General features: G+C 42.9%; 2 protein-coding genes across 2 annotated transcripts in view; one reads left to right on the forward strand and one right to left on the reverse strand.

Annotated features, from left to right (window-relative positions):
• The window catches only part of LOC111600930 (MOXD1 homolog 2), a 68,822-nt gene that overhangs the window by 38,700 nt on the left and 14,934 nt on the right, over positions 1-15,188 (forward strand). Inside the window, exons 3-7 of the mRNA XM_030222791.1 lie at positions 5,134-5,415; positions 5,709-5,894; positions 7,008-7,203; positions 13,260-13,429; positions 13,527-13,689. Coding sequence (XP_030078651.1) covers positions 5,134-5,415; positions 5,709-5,894; positions 7,008-7,203; positions 13,260-13,429; positions 13,527-13,689 — 997 coding nt within the window. The remainder of the gene's footprint in view (positions 1-5,133; positions 5,416-5,708; positions 5,895-7,007; positions 7,204-13,259; positions 13,430-13,526; positions 13,690-15,188) is intronic.
• Positions 1,459-2,125, reverse strand: LOC111600931. The gene is made up of 2 exons (XM_023317299.2): positions 1,818-2,125; positions 1,459-1,753 (listed from the first exon to the last, which is right to left on the reverse strand). Exons 1-2 carry the CDS (start codon positions 2,031-2,033, stop codon positions 1,550-1,552), a joined length of 420 nt encoding a protein of 139 aa, XP_023173067.1. The 5' UTR covers positions 2,034-2,125; the 3' UTR covers positions 1,459-1,549.

Raw genomic sequence — 15,188 nt, forward strand, 5'->3', positions numbered from 1 at the left:
ATTTAATAAAGCGAATTAATATTAAAACATAAATAAGTGTTTAAGAGTATAAGTGTATATTTGCAGTCTGCTCGTCAATTTCCTCTCTTCTGCTCAAATTACTTTTCTCGCCTACTCTAAAAACTGCCAGTGATCAAGAAGCGCAAACACTATTTATCTCACTCGCACATGCTGTGTAAGCTTAAGACTAATGCTACATTCTTCTATTCTTAACTCTTATACTGGCAAGAGTTTGTCTCGCTCACACATATGTATATTGTCAATATTCATCGAGCGTCAATAAAAAGTCATGCAACTTTGTTAGATTTTTTTTATTTTTATACCCTGATCCCATTAAAAATGGGAAATCAGGGTATAATGGTTTTGTGCAAATGTATGTAACAGGCAGAAGGAGGCGTGGCAGACCCCATAAAGTATATATATTCTTGATCAGGACGACAAGCCGAGTCGATTGAGCCCTGTCCGTCTGTCTGTCTGTCCGTCTGTCCGTCTGTCCGTCTGTCCGTCTGTCCGTCTGTCCGTCTGTCCGTATGTGTGAACGCGTGGATCTCAGCATCTATAAGAGCTAGAGACTTGAAATTTTTTTTGTAGGTCCGTGTATAGCACGCGCAGGTCAAGTTTGTTTCAAATATTCGATAACTATTCGCATTTAATTGTTATCGAATAAAAACATTATTGAAATGCAGTAAATAAATTATATCTCGAACGTCTTAAGAGCTAGAGCCTCCAAATTTTGTATTTAGTGTTATGTATATTTTATGCAATTTTGATTTTTGTTGGATTTTGGATACCGGCTCCAAATTCCCCCAAATTCTTAGAATTTAAGTTTAGTTGGAACTAGGGCCATTATGTGAAGGCGTTTGCATCTCAACCAAGCCAATAGGATATGTAGATCATATGCTGAAAATTTCATTAAAATCCATTAAGTAAAACAGAAGTTATTAAACAAAACGTTTGGCCAATTTGCAAAAGCACATGTCAGCAGCGCCACGCGCACGCATTTTTCCTATGCGTGTGCACACATACATTCAAATGCGTGTATACTTTTCTATTCCAAGAATTGAAATTGCGATTGAATTGTGCTGAATTATTAGCTGCTACTTATGTTCAAATTTGCAACAGCTCGCGTAAGAAGGGCAGTGGCTGCGTTGGTAGAGGCACCTCTCGGATGCAGCTTGGTCCGGGTTCGAGACCAGAGGAGATGAAATGTTTTTTATTGTTTTATATTATTTATTTATTTTTTTTTTTTAGTTATGAAGTGGCGGTGTTGGTAGAGTTTGTGCACGTTGCGCAAATAATCCGGGTTCGAATCCTGGTCTCGCAATGTCGATTTTTATTTGTTTTCTTTTTTTTTTAATACTCGATACAAACTACGGAAAATATTACAAAACTCAAAGGACTGGGATCAGGGTATCTCCTAGTCGGGCACCCCGACTAGAGCTTTCTTACTTGTTTCCTTTGACATACGACCAAGAACGAACAACAAATTTAACACAACATTAACCAAAATACAAAACAAAGTGCTGCCATATATGCTATTTGCCCAGTATTAAGCACCACAACGAGATACAATTTTAGGCTTCTTGCATTTCTTATGTGAAATTGCACTCGACTTACGTTTGAAATCGCTTTTCACATGGCCATAATAACGTTTCAATGTGCGCCAGATGCAGGGGACACTCATGTCGATAAACTCTGACGTAATAATTGTGGGCTCTATGAATCTAAACAAAAACAACTTCGCATTGCGATTCTGGTACAAATAAATCGATTACCCCAAAAGTTCGGCTTCAAAGTAAGCTAAGCTCTGCTCTTACCAACAATTCGGGACACTGAATATAAATGTGTTTGCGCGAGGCAACATAAATGTAATCTTCCAGCTCAATCTCCGTCTCAATGGGCACTGGTGGCCCGATCACTGCTGGCCATGTCTCTTGAATGCGCATATTAAGCTCCACCTTTTGGCTCCATTCTCTGTAATTCGCAGCACCCGATAGACGCGGTATAGCCGCAGCCCGGCGATGAGCGAGCATGTTCTTATTCAATGTCGCGTCTGTATCAGTGAAAACTATTGTTCTGGTTGACAGCAAAGGGAATGCCCTGTCTGAGCCCCAAACAAAAAGCTACAACGAGTTTCAAAGTGTGTGTGCTTCGAGCGCCACCTTGGACCACATTTTGGGTTCAGGCAGCCGTTTAGCTGCCTTTCTGGCGAGTTTTTTAGGCCGTAACCACGACTCTAATGAGTGCTTGTACCGGCGCATTTTACAATTAGCCAAGAGTCAGCAAAGTGTGGCCCACCTGTAGTCCTCGTGTTGTCCTGACACACACACATACAACTCGTCAGGTTGGGCAGGTCCTTCGTACACAGTCTTTGGCAATTAAGTGCTGGCCAAACGTTGACCACAGGCCAAATGACTGGAGCCAGTTTGCTTTCATTAATTTTTGGCTGTAATCCTTGCTGAAGCTTTTCATTTCATTTTAGTTGTCGACTCACATTTGCTGTTGTTGTCGTTGTTGTTGTTGCTTTCGGCGTTGCACGTGCGTGTGCATAGTTCGTCTCAGGCTTTTTCACACTTTGTTTCTACGTGCTGATACCCTTAGATAGCCCAGAAAGCCTTTGGCTATTTTGTGGGCTTGCGTAGTTAATTATATGATATTTATAAAAGTCACATCTAAGGTCTGTGTGACAGTCTGTTGCTATTGTAATAAACTCTTATTATGATCACTCATGAAAACATAGACATTTTTTCAACTTGCTTATTTCCTTCGGAACTCATGTCTGTAATCGTGTCAAGGGAAAGCAGCTGCTTGAAATGATCTCACACTTGATTAAAATATCGTCGTATTCGCACTTAGTCCCCACACATGATAGGCTCTTGCCACATGAGGTCCGATGCTTCTCAGCACTTTGCGCCTTCTCTCTGCATGAGTTCAGCTCCAGTGAAGAGCATTTTAAAGTCGAGCTTAAGCTGGCATTTTCGTTTTTTGTTTCCGAATGACTGTTGAGTTTTTTCACAGTGGTCATGTTTTTACAACTGGGCCATGTCCAGCGGCGTCCAGGCCACGTTAATGACTTTTGTGCTGCGCCTGTCGCACGGCAAATGTTTTAAAACTGCCCGCCCGTCCTCCTATTGTTGTTGTTGTTGTTATTGCTGGACAGCTGGGCAGCTGGGCAACTGGGCAGCGATTGCCGGCCGGTTAGCGCGTTTGCCACAGCCGCCCGCAGTGTTTGCCAGGACAGCGGGCAACCGAGTCATTTGTACAGGTTTTTTGCAGACTTGCTATGAATAAGGCGTGGGCGATATGGTTACAGGGGCAGGGCGACTGGCGAATGGCGAATGGCGAATGGCGAGCGGTAAGGGAATTGTTAATTAAAGTATTGTCTCCTCGTTGCTGGCAAAATGAACAAGTAGACAAGGACTCGTCGTCGTTGTCACTATTGTTGTTGTTGTCGCTGTTGCTGTTGCTGTTGCTGTTGTTGTCCCTGTCCTGGGCATGGCCCTGGCTGCCCTGGCCGTCAATTGTCGAACATGGTGCTCTACAGTTCCACTTAACAGCTACAATGGGCACTTTGCCACAATGAATTCAAATGGATGCCCTGACCGGGTTGCAGATTTTCTTCTTTTTTTTTTAACAATTTCCAACACTCTTCGCTCGCTCTCTCCTCTCTGTCTCACGGTCACTGTGGTGCCTGCCATGTTTGCTACATGTGTTGTTATTGTTGTTGTTGTCTCGCTTCAGACGTACACACACACACAAATATATGTATATAAATGTGTATGTATGCACGTGCACATGACATGCACACAATGACAGCTGACTGTTGGCTTCCAAAAGCCCCCGAGGCGTACGAGTCAAGTACAAACAGTCGGAGCTCGGAGAGGAGCAGGAGGACGGCAGCAGTGAGGTATATTTCCCGCTCATGGGCACATTTTGGCTCGACGCGACGTCCGTCGTGTTGTGATTCTTTAATGAAAGCTTTAATTTGGGTTTACCAATTAAAACTACGTGGCAAATGAAATATACATGCTCGCCACACACACACACACACACACAAAAGAAGTGCCAAGAAAACAAAATACAAAATAACGAACATGTGATATACATGTGTATCTAGATACATATGTATTTGAGTCCGGCAGCAGACGTGCAATTTGAAGCTAAGACATGAGGACGCTATGTCCTTCGGGTGGGCAAACCGAATGAAAAATCACAAGAGACTCCAACTGCACAATTTTGGCGAATGCTTAAGTACAGTCTGCAGGGCGAATAAAAGCGATTTCCTTGTGAAGTCTGGCAACGCTGCCCGAAATGCAAGCAATTAACTTGAGTGAATTTTTATTAGAACGGATTTAGTTGGATCTCCACTCGGAATGCAAACTGCCTTTGTTAAATGAAATTAGAGCAGATGAATAACAGCTGAGCAAACGGGCAAGGTTACTTAGTTATTGTGGCTGCAGATTGATGAAAAGAGACTTGCTGCAAGTTGTTGTTGCATAGTTTACAATCTACAACTCTGTACTTATGTTCAACATGCACTCAACTTGCGTTAACATGTGCGATCTTTGCTGGCAGCGCTTAGAGCTTATCAGCAGTTTGAAACTTGTGCTGGCGGACATCCATTAATTAAGGAGCGGCATTCTGTCGCTCTAGTGCCTTGTCTTACGCCACCATTACAAGCTCGTACACGCTGGCAAGACGAAACAACGCGAAGTCCTTACATGGAGCACTCGAAGTTGGGCAGCGCCAACTGCAGCTGACCAAACAACACCTGCTGCCCAGCTGGCAATGGCCGCAGGGCGACTTCCGTTTCCTTCCACTGCTCAACTCGTGCGCACCTTTTTTACTTTTACTTAATTTGCCCTCACATGACTCCCAGCTCCCGCTCCGGCTCCAGCTCCAGACAGTCCATCCGTGTTCACGTCAGCAACGACATTATTGCTGCTGTTGTTGTCCGGCTGCAAGCGGATGGCTGATGGGTTTGTTGCCCGCTGTTGCACGGGACGCTATTATAACGCCATTTTGTGCACACACACACACACACACACACACACATACGTTGGCCACTAATTTTTTACACATTTTTCAACTCTCCATTATCCTTGACTATGTTTTTTTTGTTGTGTTTTACAGAACGACACGATGCGCTTGTTATATATGTATCACGCACAGGATCCGCCGCACGGCTCAGTGCGTCCTGGCACCCTGCCCGATCCGGAGCGAGCCTTTCGTCCTTATCGGCCGATGGTGCTGATGCAGCGCGCCCAGCTGCAGTTGCCAGCGCCGCATGACGAGCGAGTCCGTGTGCTGGAGCTGCGTAATGAGGACGTGGAGCTGCCCGCTGGCGATACGCCGCTCTTTTGGTGCAAAATGTTCAAGCTGGAGGATATCAATCGCAAGCATCATCTCATTCGGGTAAGGCACAGCCCGAGAGCCCAGCAGCTCGGCAGCCCGGCAGCCCGTGGCCATGACTAAACGTTAATACTTATATACAATTCATAATTGAGGCCAAGTGCAGTCTGCTGCATTCGGTATCCATTTTCTTTTCTTTGTTTTGCTTTTGTTTTTTTTTTTTGTGCTTCTTCGCCTCGGCATAACCAAATTGAAATATTAAAAATTTATTTATCTCTGTCTCTCCAACGCTCACTCTCGCCTTCGGCCTGGACTGTCTCTGGCTGGTGCTCATTTTCTTTTCATGGGACCGACAGTACGAGCCGATTTATGATTCATCGTCCAGCGTACACTACTTGCAGCACATAACGCTCCACGAGTGCCAGGGGTCGCACTCGGAGCTGGAGGAGCTGGCACGCGAGCAGGGCAGACAGTGCATGGGCGCCCGCTCCATACCGCTGGCATGCAATGCCATTGTTGCCTCCTGGTCGCGGGGCAGCGAGGTAAGCATCAGATTCAACTGCACTCAACTCAGCTGAACTTTCTCATCCCCATGGCCATCAGTGTCAGAACCATAACCATGCAATATTCATTTAACCTTCGCAAATGCTTCCTTTCAACACAAAATACAAGTTAGCTTTTACAGTGGAGTACGAAATATTTGATACCCTTAAAGCAAATGCGATTCGGATTTGTGAATCCTTAGGAGAGATACAGGAAATACGCCGTAAAGATCCAACACAGCAGCGCAATCAAAGCTGAATCAATCACGAATCAATTGAGTTTCTGTGTTCATTTTATATAAAAAATCTAACAGATTAAAAGAAATATTAAAGGCAGACAATTAAATATAAATCATATAAATTAATTTATAATTAAGTTTCCATTCAATCATATCTTTCACGTAGACCATACCGCGTCCATTCGTTAGTTAGTCAAACTTCATTTCTCTCAGTGTATTCACGAAAAAAGAAATGGCTTGGCCTTCTGCACTTTCGGAACCTTTTTGCCATGCTTTTCATAATTTCATCACAGGATCGCTGCCATAATGCAGTGCCATGTGCTGCCGCCAGGGGGCGCTACAGACTGCATTGCAATGCAATTGAATGGCAACGGCTTGCGTGGTGACTAGGTCCGAAAGCAGAGGCAGGTGCTGGGGCAGGAGCAAGGCTTTGGGGCTGTTGCTCCTGCTGCTGCTGCGCATTTAAATTGCACATGACCATGGCATCAACTTCCGTCCTTTATTTGCCATCCATACTGTATATAAATACATGCACATATATATACAAACCGACATATATAAATATGTATACTGCAAACAACAGTCGTAGCTTCTTTTTGTGCACTGCTTCGAAGTGAAAGCGGGCATATTAGTATTGAGAAAGACATTGAGACTTGCAGTTACACAGCTAACTTAGATATGAGATATTATTTCAATCAGTTTTCTGTCCATTCCTGCTATGTCTAATAGTAAAATATATATTTATATATATATATATATATATTATCATTATTAAAATAACAGTGTATTGCGCCGTTGGTCATGCTGATCGTCTGAGCGTTTTCCTATTTTCGAGTGAGCTTTTGTTTCATTTGTTTGCGCTTCTGTTTTACAGGGATTTACGTATCCACACGAGGCGGGCTACCCGATTGAGTCGCGACAGGCCAAATATTATTTAATGGAGACCCATTACAACAATTTGAAGCCGGACTTTGCCCAATTGCATGCCAGACAAATGGCGGATAATTCTGGTTTGAAAATCTACTTTACGCACGTGCTGCGACCAAATGACGCTGGCATTTTGTCAATCGGTAAGTTTTTGGCCTGGGCACATACTAGACATATACACAGATCTCTCTACATATATGCATAAGTGTGTGTGTGTGTGTGTGTGTAGCACTGCAGTGCCTGCTGCTGTGTGTATAAATTTTATGCGCTGCGATGTGATGCGATGCAAGCTTTCATATATGCAACTCATGTCATGCAATTTATGAGATTGCCGAATCCAAAAAACGACCCTGGGAGTTGCTCACTCGGAAGCTGGGCGCTGCGGCCCTCTACAACTGCCAACTTCCAACTGCCAACTGCCAACTGCCGACCGCATTGGTGGCAAGTAAAACAAAAGCTTATGAGTTTTGTGTCCATACATAAATGGGTGTGTGTGTGCGTTGTGGGTAAAGGTAAGTCCTGGCGGAACAGTTGAAACAACAACGTCATACATTGTCTATCCTGGCAGACTGCTTTCACGATTTCGTACAATAGAAATATATTTTTAATTGCTTATCAAGTGCGTCTCTGAGGTTCAGACCAGACCAAACAATTTGATTAGCCGTTGCTATTTGCTTTGTTTTTTACTGTTGAATTATTTATTATTAAATGGCGCGCAAAGCACGCATAAGGCGCATAAAGAAATTTATAATGAACATCTAAAACTTTGTAGAATTTGATATACGTATATTATTAATTTACCTGGCCTATGGCCCTGAGGGTTGAAAATACGTCAATTAGGTTTAGTTTGACTATTTGTTAGGACAGAAGCAGCCACGAGGGCTCATATAATATTATATAGTTAAGCTCCAGGCGAGCATGCCGCTCGTTATGTATGTTAGTCCATACTTTATTTGGGCAAGCCTTTATATGCTTCCTTTTCATAAGAGATTCTCAAATATTTACTTGTATATCCAGTTCCCCGAACTCCTTTCGTATTGCTCTGTTTAGCTGTGATCTCTATAGACTTTACAATTGATAGTTTCGGTAGTCTTCTGATCAAGTCTAAGTTTCTTGTCCATCAATCAGCCAATTATGCAATCAGAACAGTAAGAAAATAAGGCCATCAGTGAGACATTAGAATCTTAGTCAATCAGTTCAATCGGACAATTAGCAAGTCGTCAATTCATTACTCAATCAATCACAATACGTAATTGTATTATCAGTCAATCCATAGTCAAGCAATCAATTAGTATTTCAGTAAGCCCTTCAATCAGTCAATCCACAGTCATACAATCACTCCGTCAATCAATCAATCAACAGTCACTTAGTACTTCAGTAACTCAGGTAATCATACTATCGAGTAGTTTGTCAATCAGTATACTTCTTGCCAGTCAATCAGCAGACAATCAATCAGTCACTATGGCCGTAAGCCAGTAGACAATCATCTAATCGGAAACTTAGTCCATTCGTCCTACAGTTAGTCTGCCATATCTGCGAGTCTGGTCAGTCAACCAGCAGTTAGACCATCAATCAGTCAACCATTCTGTTAATCTTCAGTCACCAATCTAGCCTATGTAAGTCAGTCCAATCAGTCAGTAAACCAATCGTTGACAGCTTTTCACTGTTTACGCGTCAAGCAGTCACATAATTAAAAAGTTAGCTAGACTATAAGTAGACACAAGGTCTGCCTACAGTCGCAGAAAGTTGTCAGGCAGCCCTCGCTGCATAAGCCACAACAAGAAAATTCGTGTGTTCGCCCGGCTTAAGCGCTTTTTGAGTACATTTCCCGGTGACTTAGTACACCTGAACCACCACTCACTTGGCCCACAGGCGAGCTCAACAAATTTTCAGCTTTCCTCCACCCAGATATGTATGTGTGTGTGTGTGTGTGTGTGTGTATTGCCTGTGACTGTGACTGTGACTGTGCCTGCGCACAGGATAACTAAAATACTAATTTCACTTTACAATTTGTTTTCTATTTTTTCTCTCTTTTTTATTGTACTTCAGCTCCCTCTACTGCATCTATTTCTTATTGTTGTTTTTGCTGTTTGGTTGCTTCGTTTGGTTTTTCTATTTGCTTGTGGCCACCAGCCGAGTGGGCGGAGCACTGTGGTCGCTGTTATTGTTGTTGTTGTTGTAGTTGCTGTTGTTGTAATTGTTATTTTACTTTTGTTCATAGTCACGCAAACCAATATAACTTTGTTACAACCGCACAGAGACATGGCCAAACACAGTTGGGACTGCCCGTGTGTGTGTGTGTGTGAATAGGAAGTAAAAGAATAAGCCATGCAGGAGGCAAACTCCAAGCCACTCACACTTCAACCACCGCACGTTCTCGTCGATGCTTTTTGAGTAGGTGTTGCCAAAACTTCCGGAGTATTACGGCACAAAAGTAGCAGAAGTAGATTAATACATTCTGATACGCTGCAATTTCTAAGCGAATCAACTAAAATAAAAAATAGCACAAAATACAATATACATATATATATATATATATTTAGCTGTATATGTGTGTGTCTGCCACGTCATGCAGCTAGCTTTGGAGCTTCCTGGTTACGCTCGAATGGGCCTTTCTATGTAGCTCTTCGAGCAGCTGGCAATGCGATTGAAATATTTAATTGAAATTTAACGCATACCACAACACGCCCGTCAATAAATAAAAAATATATGTACGCACATACTTCTATATAAAAAATTAAGAAATATATATATATATATATATAGATTGGATACATTTTGCTGGCACGCTATAAATTGAATTGCGCTGGGCGCGGGGGCGAGGTAGACAGCAAAGCTGCTCGACCCAGCACGCGTAAGTAGCTGTGAAATTGCTACGCTTCGTTTTCCTGCAGGACTACGACTGTCTGGCCATAGATCTGTGGTTCTCTCCGCTCTCCGCTCTCCACCTCCCTCTCTCGCTTTATCTCCATCTCTGTCTCTCTGTCGTCCGTGTGGCAAAATTTAATTTCAATTTAATTGGTTATTGATATAGCGCCCTGGTGTATGCAACGCCGCTTTGATTAATGTTGCTGCGGCTTGGCGAATTTTTTATGGCACCTTGGAGATGGCGCATGGAGATGCCGATTGGAGCTTATCAAAGAGCCTACGAGGCTGTTAAGCCCACTGGGGCTTATAACCGAAAAGCTTAACGAAACAAAAGGAAATATAAATAAATTGATGAAAATTAACGGAAAATTCCTTTAAAAATGTCTACAAAATGCGAATGTCAGCATTTTCAAGCGATCTCCCAGATATTTTTATATATTTAAAATTGAAGCAATCTACTTACTGTGCTATGAAAAGTTCATAGACTGCTTAAAGTAAGTTCTGCTTTTATATATATGTGTGTAAGCATCTAGAGGCCTCCATTCAGTTTCCCGTTCTTAGCACTTGCTACAATCTCTGCATATAAATAATAATTTTATTCCAATCTGTGAACTCAGTGGAATTTCCTGTTTTCAATTCAATTTTCAATTTGGAATTTCGACTTAGGGCTTGTGGACTGAGGAGCTGAAGCGAGCTCTGTTCCAGTTTATCTGCTCTGGGTCATTTTATAAAATGTCATGAAATGAAATCAATCAATGTGCTGTGCGAAATCATCATCAATTTAATGCCAAAATGCAATTCATGCGCATTTATCAAATTTTCGAAATTAAAGTTGTGCAAAACTCTCGACCAATTGACAGTGTGATATCACGAAAGAATCGCGATTGTGCCATCCGTAATTTAATTACTGTATCTAAAGCAATAATTAACCATTTTTTCAAATCTCTCTCTCCCTCTCTCCCTCTCTCTCTCTGCAGTCGTTAAACATTCGGTTCCAAAAAGTATGCTTTGAAAATGTTTATGAAAATAAACTGCAAGAGATTTCAATAACAGTTTGCTACATAAATTACAGTCAACGATTGTCACTGTCTCTCTCTCTCTCTCACTCACTCTCTATACTCCGTTTCGCTCTTTTGATGCTTTTTCCCAATTTCCATTCATTAAATCAAATTCAATATTGGCCAAAGCGACGCAACGAGCGAGAGTTTGATTTTCAGCTTGGCTCTGGCATTTGGTTTGAGGTTGGGCGTTGCACGTTGGGCGTTGGGTGTCGAGGGCTTATAGTTCGGTATATTTGGCTCTATATCTATTTCGATTTATATTTGAGTTGGCCAGGCGAGTCCGTGCAGCATAACACAATTCATAAATGCATATTTTTCAAATCGATATTTAACATACGAGCAGTGGTCGTGGTGCGCGGTGCGTGGCTTGATTTTGGTAATTTCGATTGGCGTTGCACTTGCCACACGCCACGTTGACAGCAATGCCAATTCGCAGCGCTGGCCGTATCAAAAAATCGGCGGCAACTTTTCTAATTATTTTAAATGGCGATTTGCGTCGCACCTGGCGCACCTGCTGCAAAAACTCAATTTCAGTTTTCCGGGTCAACATTTTTCCCTTTTATTTCCCTTTTATTTCCGTATTTTCCTTTTTTGTGTTTTGTTTATTTCGTTTGTGACAATTTGATTAGCCTTTTAGCCCGGCCGTGGAATTGGCTATTGCCTTTACACAGAGATAGTTTAACTAAAGCGCATTTGCCAGAGTTGCAAAATATTTAATACAAAATATTTAGTTAATTTAATGGGGATCTGTGCGGCTGGCCGTGGGCTAAACAGCGCATTGTTATGCAAGCTGACGGCGCCGAGCCCCAAATTAAAATAGATTTTATAGTTCTACGCCAGATACGCTGGCCCGATGGCCTGTAATTGAAATATATATGCGCAATTGTAAATCGAAATAATGTTTGTACAATGTCCAATAGAACAAGAATAAAAATACAAATTTCATTATAAGGCCAAACTGATTCGCGCAATTCTTTAATTGAAACACAGTCAATGGGTTGCATTGATAGGATAATTGCCTGGGGCTATCTGCAATTATGGTCTGAGCTGTGAAAGCCAAAGAGAGCCCACTTGCGATTAGGCTTTGCCAAAGATTAACGAAAGAATTGCAAATTGAATTTGAAATTCTTTTCCAGTAAAGACCTGAGCTGCGTTGTCAGAATTGAAATATTATTTAATGAAAAAATGCCAAAGTTGACTTCGAGCAATGCCATTAGATCATCAATAAATATGATGTGATCCTTAGTTTTTATCAATCATGCAACAGCCACAGTTGAAAGGGAACAAAAAGTGACTCGTGTGGCATTAAAATTGCATCGCAGTTATGTGACTTGGCGCTGCGAGTATTACAGAAATGCAATCAACTCGATGTCACTCGCAGTGCTCGCCGTATAAAATGTTGCTAACCGAGCATGACTAAGCTATAAATATACACATGCAATTCCTTTACCGTAAAAGGGCTTTAAAAAACAGACGCCCATGCGGATTTACAATAAAAATCAATTGTTGGCCGCGGCACGGTGCAAAAAGGGTTTTTGCAAGCAATGCCAAGCATTTGACGCGGGTAATTTGATTGGCATACTCACAACAGCAACACACACACACACACACACGGACACATGAGCAATTGAAATGCCAAACAGTGGTATATAAAAATGTAAAAATGTAGCACACATGAATTTCAAATATTTTTTCAACATGACGCGCGACACGCGGCCCTAATTGCGTAGCCGAGTCGAGGAGGGCAGCTAAGAGCCGTACGACGCGTCGTATGAGCAATATTTCGCAACATTTAACTAATGGATATAGCGCGCATAACAAATTCAGTTAAGGCGAACACACACACACACAAATAATTCGATTACCGAAAATTGTTAAAAGACTAGAAAGATTCCTAATTGATACGGATGCAGCCTCTCGCTTGGCTGTGGGCGGTGCCTGGTGGCGCTTGGTGGTGCTGGGTGTTGCTGCTGCTGTCATTTGGCGGTTTTGTCTGCGTTGCTGCACTGACAAAGTTGTTAACAAACATCAAAAGCAGCAATTAAAATGTAATTACACGTTTCCCTCCAAATCGAATTAAAAAATCAGCGTTCAAAGCTAAGTAAGTAGAGTGCTTGGCTCTGCTCTGATTTCCAGCTATGTGTATGCCTGTGTGTATGTGTGTGTGTGTGGGGGGAATTGTGCATGTCGTGGCTTTGATAAAGCGCGCTTTGCGCCACTCTAAAGCGTTAATTAAAAGAATTCAACACACGCTCTCCCAACATTTGCAGGCATGGATCCCAACTGGCGCCACATTATACCACCGGGACAGAAGCGCGTGATATCCGAGGGCCAGTGCATTGAGGATTGCACCGGCTACGCCTTCCCCGGGCAGGGCATCAACATTTTTGCGGTCATGATGCGCACACATCAAATCGGCAAGGAGGTTAAGCTGCGTCAGGTGAGTGAATCGAGAGCCCCGCGCTTCCCAGATTTCCGCTGGGTATTGAGGACGAAGCTAAGCCAAGCCAATGCTAATGAGCAAACTAACTTTGCAGATACGACAAACCGAGGAGCTTCCGCCAATCGCACACGACAGCAATATAGATGTGGCCTATCAGGACTTTCGACGTTTGCCACAGTCTGTGCATTCCATGCCCGGCGATAGACTCATCGCAGAATGCATTTATGACAGTTCGTCACGAAAGGCAATTACGCTAGGTAAGTGCTGGCTGCTCCTCCACGCCGCTCTCCCCAGGGCCTCCACAAAATATATAGGTGGAGTAAATAAAAAATAGCAAGCAGCCATTGTCGTGAGCAAAAGTGCAAAAATTTCAATGCTCAACCGTCCGGGCAAACGGGCGAGTCGTCGTTATGACACATTTAAATCAGCCCAAACGATATGCGACAGCCGGCAGCCGGCAGCCGGCAGCAGTCAAGTAAAAAGTGAGCAAGTGCAGCCACGGAGCAAGACTCAGACTCAGACTCAGACTCAGAGCCAGGCACCGTCAGTTGAAGCAACGAAAAAAAGAGTACAGCGCACGACAGGCGCCTGGCAAGTAGATGAAGGCAAAAGTAGATGCCGTAATGGAGGAGTCGCTGACGACCTCATTGTAAAATACATAAACCAAGACATTGAAACATTTCACTTAGCACGAAACAGTCAGGTGTTAAGCGGGGTGCAGATGCACAATTGCACGAGTAATGTGGGTGTGGGTGTGGGTGTGGGTGACAGGCGGCACGGTGTGAGCCAGAAACCAAGCCGAACTGACAGCTGAGCAAGTCCCCAGCAAAGTGGACAATGTGACAGTCAGATGTGCGAGAAAGAACAAGAGACGCATCGGTCCAATTCAAAAGGAAGCGAGCAATGGCATGTAATAATATGGAACAGACAACAATGAGACGAAGTTGCTTACAGCATCAGAAATGGTTACAGGAAATTTCTTAATGCACCTGATGCACGAGTATATAAAAAAACACATGACAATGGTAAAGATCTTAGAATCTTACTGAAAAAATTGTACTTTATAATCTGGAAAATGATGTATGACCATCATTACGGGGCTAAATATATAGTATATATATGCCAAAGTAGTTGTCACCAACTTAGCCTACGGTTTCAACAACCATTCAAAAGAGTAAAGCAGAGTTTTATTATATATCTGTATATTCTATAGACTTGGCAGCTGCCCGCCCTTGCACAAAAAGTGCAGACAGAGGAAATTTGAGTTTCTTGCTTGATGCACACAATCCACAGCATTCACAATCTAGACTAAGTGAATGAACGTAGCGGCAACAATTGAGTGCAACTCTATGGAGACACAATCGTAATAGACCATGGCTAACGATGTTGCACTAAGGGCGGCACAGAGGCATGAAGATGAATTCTGGCGCTCACACAGACAGACAGACAGACGGACAGACGGACAGGCAGCTCGGCGAGCACATGCGAATAGAAATGCTCTGAACTGAGCAGTAAAACAGGCAGTCAGGCGTATGCCTTGAAAACATAAAGCTTCCAGCTCCAGCTTAAATAAAGCAATGATAATGACGCAGGCGATGAAGATGCCGATGTCGATGCCAATACCGATGACGATGCCAATGCCACTCCATCAACAACTGTTCCAATACATACTGCATACTTCGTCCTGCGTCCTACGTCCTTAGGCCTTCATCTTTCAGGATTCATCCTGCATGCTTCAGTCTTCAGACTTCAACTG

Source organism: Drosophila hydei, unplaced genomic scaffold (assembly GCF_003285905.1).
Source record: "Drosophila hydei strain 15085-1641.00,03,60 unplaced genomic scaffold, DhydRS2 tig00000001-arrow-pilon, whole genome shotgun sequence".
In the NCBI taxonomy this organism is placed as follows: domain Eukaryota; kingdom Metazoa; phylum Arthropoda; class Insecta; order Diptera; family Drosophilidae; genus Drosophila; species Drosophila hydei.